Raw genomic sequence first — 12253 nt, 5'->3', positions numbered from 1 at the left:
TCCCACCAAATTCGTTCTCGATTATTATCCTGCAAATTCAATAATTGATCATGTGCCCCTAAAGACGAAGCAAGGACGGCAAGCCTCTTGCAAAGTTGCATACCACATCGCGACTCGATAGTGCAGTTAGTAGTACAGTGGTACATATTAGTATGTACATGTACATGTACGTGATACAATTACGGTACAGAAAACATACACTCATCCACACATGCGCACTGGTGAAGTTCGCTCCATATAGTCTGGATACCAGACCTGATGATTCTGACTACCCGACGAATCATTATCAACGGTTATCCGGGATTCTTTAGGCAGGGAACCAGACTACGTTCAATAAGGCAACCACCAAAATGGACAGAGCGCATGCGTGGAGCATTAGAGGGGTTACTGGTATTGATGTACTCGTGCTGGCTGCACACGCACGGGACTTGTCACTTGACACTTCTTGGTAATCGCAGTGAAGGAAACCAATACTGAAGCACGATTTTTTTAATGCCGACCTACATATAGGAATTTTTGTGGTTTTGTGGAAAAGGGACCGAGAAACACATGCCGACATATTCGAAAGGATGAGTATAAGTGCCAACTTAAAATGAAATTTTGAATGGAAATGCATTACATACGATCGGACTTTTGTCAAACGGCCGACTTGGACAATATGACGGGTTACTCAATGTCGACTTAGTCAGAGTTTACTGCAGTTCAATTTTTGATAGAACACTTGGTACTCAAAAAGTAATTGGCTACAACACTGGATCAAATGGAACTGTAAAACATCTGGCTTTGTTGCAGCGTTTTACTTTTTCACCCGTATGCCACTTTATTTTCAGTCAGGAGGTTATATTGATGGCAATCAATTGATAAGATTTAGAGAGTTGTTCAATAGCAATTGTGTTATTTGACATGTGGGTGTTTAAACACCTGTAGGGCATTAGTGAATGTAAATCAAAGTGGCATAAACACCCGGGTATTAAATGTATCAAATAACATGTTTCCTTGCCTTGTGATTTTTCTACCAACTGTTGGCTAGTATGAAGCGATTTTACAGGTTAACTTGGTAGTGAAGTCCTTTGTACTGTGCTGTACAGTGCAATGTTGTTGTGGTTAGTCCCTGTGTAAATGGGCATTTAGTATTTTCCAGAAGACACCTACATGTACATGCACATGTAGTTATGCGTGTGTTGTCAAGTATACAACTACCACTAATTCATTGAAGAATGTACATGTGTGTATGGTGCTTAACCCTAACAGACGCTAACAGTCCTCAATCCTTCACCTGTTGGAGGATTGAGGACTGTTAGGGTTAAGGCTTCCCAAAATTTCAAAAAGTCCAAGCACAACTGTACATGTACACATGTATGATACATTATCACAAATTTTCAAATTAATTTGATTTACAGAAAAGGGGAATACTGGTGCTGTATTTAAATTAATATTTCAAACAGTGACATTCAGTTTAAGGTGCTCGGCATCTGGAACACTCCCAATGCATCTTCTTGCTTTTGCTTACGCTGTACACTAAACTCTTCAGTGTGTTTCCATTGCTGACATGGGGAGCTGACATGATGGCAGGTCTGCTACTGACTCGGGGCTCGATTTACCCCGTGCACACGCGCATCAGTGCATGTAGATTTTTGCTTGTGCATGTAGCAGTTTTACTGAGCATGCACGACGTGCATGTAACTTTTTAACCACCAAAATACTCATTTCCTGCATATAATTACCAGAATAAGAATAAAGTTTGTTGAATGCTTGACCAGATAGTGTACAAACGTGTTATTTCTTTCTCCCATATCTCGCAGCAGATTCATAATACACGTACACACACACGCTGTCATGACTGTGTACCACTATTTTCTAGAATGGGAAAGCCAGCCTGTGACATCATTGTGGCTCTTCACAATTGAATCCATTGTAGGCACCCCTCTAAGACATAATTGGGGCTGTCGCAATTGAATCAATTGTGGGTACCCCTCCATGCAATGTTATTGGTTGCGCACGTGCGCTCTAGTGCTAGCTGTCAAACTGATGAATGCATGCAATGTTGTGATTTGACTCTGATTCTGAATCTGTTGCCTGGGATAAGGATTCAATTAGTGAGGACTCTGAGTTTTAGTACTGGAGTCTTAGCATCAGTTGAACAAAGGGTTAATGCTTACATGAATTCTAATCCCTCCTATGGTTTTACAGCACAAATGTGCACAAATGCCCACAGTCACTGGTGAGCATGTAGTTTCTATATGGAACTCAAACATGCACGGGTTCAGTGTGCACAGTAGGCTGTCAGCACAAAATGACCCAGGGTCTTTTGTGCAGTCCTCTTCACTGCATTTGGTTTACTGCACAATTATGCACATGAAACAGTGAAGCACAGTTGTTGGGCAGCACAAAAGTGCAATCTGATATTCCTGTGAGGGACAGTTAGTGCAGTGCACAACACAACAGGGCTGTGCTTCTTTGAGGTGTTTACCAAATGACCCAAAGAGTGACTTCAGCATAGGAGGGTTTTAATGTAAACACAAGAGAGAATGACACACATCCAACCACTATGCTTCTCACAAGTTATCTTTATTATATCAAACATACTTTAATACTCGCCTACACGTAACCTTATCTTTGGCTTATAACCTTAAATTGCTATACAGAAATATGCGCTACCGGTATTTGCAAAATTATGGTGCATGTAGGTTTTTCCTGGTGCATTTAGGATTTTGGTCTACATACACCAGTGCATGCCACTTTTTTTTCGTAAATCGAGCCCTGTACTGACTGCCGTGAATTCTTTGCGTATGCCATTCCTTGTCTTCACGTTCTTTAGCTGTCCGGCTTTTTGACTGGGTTGCCGTGTATGTTTTGTAGTGTGGCAAAAAATGTTAAGACTCATAAGAATGGTCACTAGTACATACTGGTACAGTGTAAATGCATGTATTTTCTTGGGAAACACCCCTTTCTGGCAAGACCATGGATTAATTTGCTGAAATACTTAAGTTTATGACACAAAGAAAGCTGTACATGTGTATAATCAGAATCAAGGTTTGTACTGTAGCTGAAAACAAACAGACATTGTTTTTGTGTGTAATGATGATTGCAAATGTCCGTCGTGTAACTGTAACACTATGTATGCAGGGATCATCAAACTCAAAGTCTTTGAATTAAATCCTGAAATTCTTCTACATTTGTTCACATTTTTTCTCATGTTTTTTCCTGTCTGTTCTTAAAACAGAAAAAGCCAAAATGTAATGGGGGTGTCATTTATAAAAATGGTACGATCATCACGTCATCACTTGCTAGGTTGCCTTAATTTTGGTAAGTTTAATACAAAAAATGTTCAACATTCTTTTGAAAAATAACTGAATGGAATTTTTCTATGAATGTAAACTTTCCAAAACAGATGTCTGGGTGCAGGTTAGAAACTAAAATACTGAGAGCTGAAGTTGATAATTGTCCATGTAGTTGCAGCAAATGGTATATTGTAAATTTAGTCTCCATGTTGCAGTTCACACAAGTGTACCCTCATACTGGTACATGTTCATGTATGTAATTAGTACTGTTCTTGTTTGAATTAACGTTAGTGTGATGTGATTTCCCAACGAGCCAGTCTTGGTTCTCTCCAGTCTGTGGGAGAGTCACCTAACCTAAACCTTAACTTTACCTTCACCCTTGAAATTGACAAGCAATCTACGGTATAAAGGACACGGATATGGCGCCGTTTTACATTTGCCTGATGGGTGACTCAGTTGACTGACAGAGCAAAAAAATGGATAATTGGAAATGGATCAGTTGAGTTATTTTTAAAAATCATTTTGCTTTTTTCAATGAAACCCACTAGACTATTGCATAAATTTTTCCTTCTAACACCAACATGTACACTGTACATGTTGGTGTTAGAAGGGAAAAGGGTTGGTGTACATGTAGGTGAGTTTTATTTATCTCCTGGCTGTAACCACAGGTAAGTCCTAAGTCTGGCTTCATGCCAATGTAGATTGTAGCGCTAGACAACACTGGATCCTCCATAGCAACACATGTTCCTACAATCCGTGTTATTTGGAGGTCATGTAGTGTGTGGCCTTGACTAAGAATTGAAACCTATACTGTAAGGATTTGGTTTATTCAATTGGGTTGGAAATGTGGATCACTACAATAGTAATTAGTAATCATCACAGCATAGCTCTATGATCACAGCTGGCCATCAACTCACCTTCTCCATGTTCACCCATACATTACAAGTTAAGACAGGCATGAACAATGTGCTGACAAGCAGTTTTAGCAAACCAGAGGTGCTCCATCAGGACAAGAGGCCACACACCCCTATGTACATGTAGATCTAGATATTTGCAAAATCAATTGTTGAAATCCATGAACAATTAGTGTACATAAGGCGGTAGCAGTGTAGCATTGAAAAATCACATTTCCCAGTACATGTACGGATACATTTGCTTGGTCTCCTTTCCTTTGGCGGCTTTTGAACATTTACATTTAAAAATTTTCTTAAAGCATTTGTGCACCAGTACAGTGTCTGTGCTACCGATGAAAATAAAATAATTCCTCTTTAAAATGTCATTCAAGTATTTGTGATTTTGTGTGCTGATCTTGAAACAGTGTAATGAAACTTGGATAGTTTAGCCCTTTTCACATGACGACAAAAAAACTCGCAACGTTTGAGAAATTTTTCAAAAGTTCCATCGTGTGAAAGGTCGCCAATGCTTGAAAGTAACAAGTATTTCTGGTGAGTCCTTGAGATATTTTGGAGGAGGTCCGGGCCTGCGACAAAATCTTCCGCTAGCAGAACATTTCTCAAGCAACCCATGAGAAACAGTCGTGTGAATGAACGCACTGTTTATTGCACAACATCCCCTGCAATAACCTACACAGTGCGCATGCGTAGTGACCTCCAACCCCACACAACGTGCGTGCGCCCTTTAACTTTGTTTCAGGTATGTCCAGCGATCGTGGCACTGCTTGCCTGTGCGATCTGAATACCTCCCGCGACTTCCCACCACACGTTGTTATTGTGGACCATGCTGTCCATTTTTGCCGTAATCACGGCATGTTTCATGGCAGTTATAAGGCTGAGAGTCTCATCATACTACCAGCCCCTCTTGGAACTTTTCTGCTTCTTGGCACTCCCAGAAACATCAGTTTCGGGAGAATGTTTTATTGTCTGCAAGTTTGACTCTGCCGATGTAGCGTCAGCCATTTTTCATCGATGTTCTCCAACCTTTGACCTCACATTGCGCTGATTCTAGTGGTACGGTATTTGCGCTCAGTAAGTGTGGAGTTCATTGGCAACCCGTGGAATTAGCAATATGATTGGCTGCTACCTGTTTTGGTAGATGAGCTCATTCCCTGTGTACAAACAGTTGGCAGATTTGTCAAGTCGGGATCTCAACTTATAGTAAGAAGTGGACACCTGAGGGCACAAAACAATTAACGTTGCGCAGCCTCAGTATACATGTTAGCACAGAAAACGTCACATAGAATCCCAACTTGAGTTACGTCTATGAAATTAGGCACCAGGCAACTATACAATCACCAAGGTTAGTTTGGGATTGTTGGATTTTGTTGTCAAATTACACCCATGCAGAAGTGACACATATTGTAAACTTTGGTTTCCAGTTTGTGGTCCAGGGTTACTGTACACATATTGTCAGGCATGTACAAGCACACCCACCAGAGTTGTTACCAAATACCAGTAATCATGTGTCAACCACACATCAATTTACATGTACATTCCATCTGGGTTGTGGACACAACCCTTGGGCTAATCTGTGTGACTGGATAAACCCTCTTGAGTATTTGATAGACTTGAACCACAGTTTATACCTGTTGAGTGCCACGTGAACCACAGTTTATTCCTGTTGAGTGCCACGTGGGGCTTTCCTCTTTTGTGTCCACAAGCATGTAGTCACATGTAATAAGTGGCACCTGGTAGTTGCTGTATATTGGCCCAGAGAAGTTGAGAGGACACGTACAGGAACACAGATTTTGGGTATGGTTCGGCCCTTCCTCGCTGAGCGTTTATTGCAGCCACAAGTTGAGATAACAAATGCAAAATGTTATAGATTTACAGATATTGTTATTGGGCCCCAGAATCACCTTGAATCATACAAATGTAAAGGCAATATACATGTAGTTATCAGGTAAGTACACAGTGCTAACAACATAGCACCACTATCACAAAAGAACTCTTCTCCGTAGTGTCACGGGCAAGATACGCCAGATTTAATAACGCATAAGTAATGGGCAAGAAACGCAGAGATTCTGTAACACCTAGATAACGGGCAAGAGATGCCGAACCTTTAACTGGTGGCCAGTAACCAAGAGACTGTGTGTGCGGCAAGTCGGCAGTAAGTTTGCCCCGCCCCAATTCCCCCCAAGGCATGGGGGGCCGCAGGGGGAGAGACACGCACCCTGCGACTGGGGCTTTTAGGCCCAAAACAGGTCGTGATTCTTGCAGCCTGTCAGCATGTGGTCGACTGCCAAAGGCTTGCCCCTGCCAGAAAAAATTGGCAACTAGTTCTGCACATCTGGGCCTATCAGAGAGACCAAGCACCCCTCCCCATTAGCCTGAATGCCCAAAATACTGCTCCAGAAGGGAGTCCTGTGGGTGTCTATATGCCACTGCTTGAGCAGCCAACAATGAGCGGTCAGAAGAAGCCCTGCTACCACCCCAGGACCGGCCCGGGCATTTTTCCACCGATGCATGCAAGTAAACAAAGTGGAACACACCTTCGTTGTGGAAGGTGAGTGGGTTTTTGACGTCTCACTGGATATGCTTGACGATGAAGGAGAAGTGTGGCGAGCATGCCAAAATCTCAGCCACTGTGAAGTACACAGCGTCTGATTGGCTGGGGTCGCTCCCACCATTGGGAAGGAGCTAATTGCAGCATACGTAGCACATTGCAGATCTGCTGGTGTCATGAATGCTTTCACCTCCTGGGTCAAAGGGGGTTCCCTAGAAACAGGCTCCTGGGAACCGTATTATTTGTCTTACGTGTACTTGTAAAGTCATGAATGTTCCAGCTTCTCCTTATGCAGTGATCTCATCAGTGGTTGCATGTCAGTCTGGTGTCTAGTGTAGGTTTTTGTATCTCATCTCTATTTGATTTTTACTTATCAGTATAAATCAAATTCCCATCAGGAATAATTTTCCTGGTATTCAATCACAATTTGTGATGCATTTTGAGCCAAGTAGCTTCACCCTTTTTTTATGAATCGCAGTTGCTGCGATTTTTTTGTGGCCAAGAATAGCAGTCAGCAATTTTACTTTCAATTGTTGTTTTCCTCTTTGCTAAAGCTTATAAAAAGTGGTAAAAAGGTAAACAGCTTCATGTACATGTATGTGGTGTACACGCTGGTTTTTTGCATCGTTACGAACATGCACAGTTTATAAGCAGACAACATGAAATACACACAAAGACAGAAACACTGGTGTGTGTGCACGCCTCTGCCAGAAGGAATCTGGGCAGCAGACTGGAAGAGGTGGCGTACTGGGTGGAGTATGCTGTGCGACACGGTACAGATCACCTCAAGCCGCGCGCTATGCAACTATCGTTCGTTCAGTACTACCTGCTGGATGTTATTGCAATCACTGTCGTCATTGTCACCATCATGTGCTGGTGTGTCGTTAACACGTTAAGACTCATCCTGCATGCAACACATTATATTGTGACAGAGGGCGCAAGTCACCAGGCGCGGTGCCAAGTTATAGATGGCGCTCTGCCCAGTAACGAGCAGATGTTAGGCTCGCATAGCTGTGTGTTAAGCGAGCACGGCTCATAGGCTCTGCCTTGCACATGGGGCGATTGGTTAACGGAAATCACGACTGGTCACATGTAGCGTGCGCAGGCATAGATGCAGGAGCGGCCAGCTCGCAAACCTATAAAAGGGGTGCGCAGGCAAGGTTTAACTGTCCTGAATCGCGCCTCGCCTCGCGAATCACGCGTCGCACCTCGAGGAGGAGAGCGCCCTCGCCTTCGTTGGAGGGGCGCAACGTCACAATATCAGTAGCCATTTTTTGGGCATCCACAAAGGCCCAGAAACATAGCTCCAAGCACCATTCTATACAAATTCTTTGAGCACCCACAAAGGCTCAAAGTGCCCATAGTTCCAAGCACCATATAACTTTGAATGCCATGTTTATCATTATTTACTGTTTGGGCTTCCACCATGTTGCTCCTTCATAGGCTGAGGCAAAAGTGACAACGTGGCAACTTCTCTTTCCCACCCAAAGTTTTAACCTCAAAAAGAAAAGAACCAACCCAACTTCTCATTGGCTTCTGGCCAGGCCTTCAAAGTATCAAAGTATCTCTCATTGGATAGTTGCCCCTGCAAGTCGTCTTTGCCATTGATCAACATTTTGTGGCTTCTGATTGGTTGTTTTCTGGATGAGAGGATCCCAATTTTGTCACAAAATTTTCAGTGGGTTTCCGTGTGTAAAATGCTTCCCAATCAATGTGCATGTATATGTACACATGTACCTGTACTACATGTAATGTAAATGCTGTGTAACAGGAAGCTACTGTACAACAATGCTATCCAATCTGTCAAACATTAAGAATGAACACAGGGTACAATATGCTGCCAAATTTGCTGCTTGTAAATAATTTGATCATGAAGTGGTGAAATTTAGTGTACATGTATGTGTACAAACTCGCGCGCAGTAAGCACGCTGTACATGTACATTTAGCAGGGCACCTTTCCACCCAAGGGAAAATGCGCACACAAATAAACTGTAAAATACCCTTGTGTCTGGGTACCAATAGCCCATTGGTTATAGCACACATGGCGCAGCAGAGCTTTGACGATGGGAAATCACAACTTACAGACTGTGGTGCAGGGGAGCTTTGACGGTGGGAAATCACAGCTTCAAGACTGTTTTGTGACTTCAACGTGTGTGAATTTTACCTGGTACGTACCGGTATGTGTGTACTTTTTGCATGATAAGACACCAGGTAAAATCGTCGAGAGGTTAAGAAATACATGTAGCTGTTTTCACGTTTGGGTGATGTACATGTATATTCATGTCGTATTGGGGCGTAGCAATTTCATCAATGGTGATTGGTTGAAGGAAGCAACTTTACTGCCCCCGAGATGTTCAAAGGCGAGAGAGTGGAACTCTGTCGGCGTGCTTACTAAGTCTCAGGTTAGACCAGCTTATTTATCCATTAGTTGTGCCAATTTGCAAATGGTATCAAACATTAAAGACCACAATAGTGTAATTCGACCCCCAGAATTAGAAGCCGTTACTGCGGTGGCACAACACTCGTGGACAGGTTGTACTCGCGCGCGTTACATGCCTCTTCGACCAATAGGGTGTTGTGATTTGCGAAATGCACGTGCGTGTCAAGCTGAAGAATGTGTGTGAGTGTGGTGCCACCGCAGTTAGGGTGTCTAATCCGATTAGTCTATAGGAAGGCAGATTTAATTTGTATGGGAAGGCTGGTTGGTGGCCTCTCCTAATATATGGGTGTGCCAATACACCAATAATTTCAAACCCTCTTAGGGCGGCAAAAACTGTGTTTACGATTTAGGTACAATTTTAAAGGCCTCAAACAAAACTTCAATGTTCCTCACACATTTTCAAAAGTAGTCTGTGGTGAAGAAAGGTATTCAGGTCCCAGATCAATAGTATGGAAGATTTTTTTCTGGTACCACAATTCAATGGTTATCAAGCAAAAGTCAATAGGCCTTCTCTTCAAATTCCCCCATGTACCTGATACATATATTTGTCCATACCCCACATGTGAACATTGTGATTCGTCAACTGGGGTTTATGACAGAGAAGAAAATAAGAAACATGTACAAAGTTAATGAAATCATGCACAGTGCATGTACATGTATTTGGGTACTATTCCTGTGTACACATGCATTACACATACATGTACATGTATGCAGCCAGGTCTATGTCATGTACAGGTACACTGTAAATGTGTAAACCTATCCTTTGGAAAAACAGACATACAGGTATGTAACCTAATTTATGGGGCTCTTTTCCCAACAACTTGGGGCTAATTTGCCTAACAAAGGAATTGCCAGACAAGATATGTGACAGCCCAGGCTAGCCCTGGCAAGCCTTGGATTAAGCTGTGTAAAGATTTCCATGGTGACATGCCCACACCCCCTCTGTACTTCTGGTACTTTTCCCACGCAACTTGGCCAGAAGCCAACTGGATTTTTTTTTTTGCAGGGCAGGCTTCTTTTAGAGGCATCTACATGTAGTTGGCCTGGCCGAGCATACCCTACATTAACATGAACTTCTCTTTAAAGGGCCTGTGCATTACAATCCTACAGCCTGCACAGCTACAAGTTAACACAGCCTTCTCCCCAGCAGTGTTTCCGTGTATGAAACATTTTTTCACTTCAGTTGAATATAGTATGTGTGTACATGTACATGTACATGTAGTTTACAGCAAATGCAGTTTGTAGCCATATATTTACATACATGTACATGCAGGTAAATTCTATGAACTTTCATAGGACAAAACTTTTTAAACTTACATGTACATGTACCTTTAAGTTGTCACAATGCCTACTGCCATTGGTGGGGGCCATCTGCTTTTCAGTTAGCAGTCTGACATTGGGCAATTGCTTTTTGGCACTGACGTTCATATCGGACGTTCATAGTGTGAAAAGGCCTTAAATGTATCAGTGTGCATTCTCTGTAAGTTGGTGGCCCTGTGCTTCGGTAGCTGAGTACTCCTAAAGCTGTGTTTCCATTGGACTTTTTCTCCGGCGACCACATGGAAACTTACCGTAACATTCCTTTGTGTCATTCTACTGCAGTGCACATTCTTACTTGGTCTTTTTTAACGGTTTTCGAATGTGTCTTAGCTGTGCGAGACTAACTGAATGTCAAACATTTCAAGTGCCATGCAAATCACCTTTGACCTGAGCAGAATATGACAAATTGGCAAAATCTGACACAAATATGAAAAAATCTCACTAATTAAATTTGACCAAATCTGCAATGATCAACTGTATGTAAGATGTATGTACATGTACGTAAATGCAGCTTTCTCCCAGTATGCTTCACTGTCTGCATGCTATGTGTGCTGTATATGTACATTGTACATGTACGTACATGTACATAAGGAGACCTTTTTGGTGCACGGCCTGCTGCCAATCTGTGTGTAGCTGTGAGCTGTCCTGTTCAGAGGTTTACAGTGTGGTTATAGTAAATCTACGTCGTGGAATATCCTCATTGGTCTTTTACCTGCTAAATTATCGTGCCTGTGCTAAAATCCTCCACAACCACTTTCACTCTGGTAGTTTTACATCACGGCTGTGGTAAGTTGACCGGGACATTAATTTACTGCTTGTCTCCATTAGATTTGGATTTGTCATTCTGCAGGAAATCATGGTACTAAGTTCACCAAAACAGTCCAATGGGAGCAAATCTTTACTGCAAGCCTGTTTATAATCAAAAGTGTACGTAGTATTAGGCAATTTGTGTATAAACCAGTGATAAGCCGAGACAGAAGTAATAGAGAATGGTCTGAGTTGAACATGTTCGTCCATGTACAAGGGTACATGTAAGTACATACGTTGTACCATGGAGGAAGGTGTTCCTTCCTCCATGGTTGTACACATGTACATGTAGCACACACTGATTGTTATTGCACCAGTCATTTCATTGTCATTTTCTCTATTTGATACTGAGTAATGTAAATTTAACATCCCATCAAAACAAGCAAGAGCAATTAAATGAACCACAGCTCCCATACATGTACATGTATGTTGTAAAACAAAACAAACCACATACATGTACATGTATGTATGTATATAATTTGTATCTTGAAAGTCCGAGCTTGTGTGGTCTTTTCCTACATGTACTGTACATGTACCTCTGTTCACTTGTACATGTACCTACATGTATGTACATGTACCTGTACATTTATGGGTACTACTTTGCGGTTTAGAATCTGTCAGTTGTTAATGGGGTACATGCAGCCAATACCAGCTTGTGGTCGCTGCTGGTGTGAGCTGAAGTGATACATCTTGTTGACTTATATAATCATGGACTATGTTTACTTAGCATTTTTATCTAAACATGACATGTTGTTAAAATGGTTGCTCACCACATTGGTCCCAACTAACCCAGTGTTGTTTTAATATTATGAGTTGATCCCAAAGTGGTTTATTTCTGTTTTTCTAGTGGTCATAAAGAACTTCTGCTGATTTACATAACGTGCTAGATCTTGACATGTACAGAACTAAAGTACATTGCCAGACATTCGTCTCGTTCTGCCTT

General features: G+C 42.1%; 1 protein-coding gene across 12 annotated transcripts in view; it reads left to right on the top strand.

The window, feature by feature from the left end:
• Positions 1–12253, top strand: part of LOC110975139 (uncharacterized) — a 77423-nt gene that overhangs the window by 15318 nt on the left and 49852 nt on the right. The window contains exon 1 of one of the 12 annotated variants that reach the window (XM_087141510.1): positions 5551–6743. The exons of the other annotated variants lie outside the window; for them this stretch is intronic. Coding sequence (XP_086997636.1) covers positions 6616–6743 — 128 coding nt within the window. The 5' untranslated portion in view covers positions 5551–6615. Of the gene's footprint in view, positions 1–5550; positions 6744–12253 lie in introns of those variants that run through there. 12 annotated transcript variants of the gene reach the window in all.

Source organism: Acanthaster planci, linkage group LG01 (assembly GCF_054643075.1).
Source record: "Acanthaster planci isolate LZ-2023a linkage group LG01, COTS_SCS, whole genome shotgun sequence".
Taxonomy (NCBI): Eukaryota; Metazoa; Echinodermata; class Asteroidea; order Valvatida; family Acanthasteridae; genus Acanthaster; species Acanthaster planci.
This window is presented reverse-complemented; position numbering and strand designations above follow the sequence as displayed.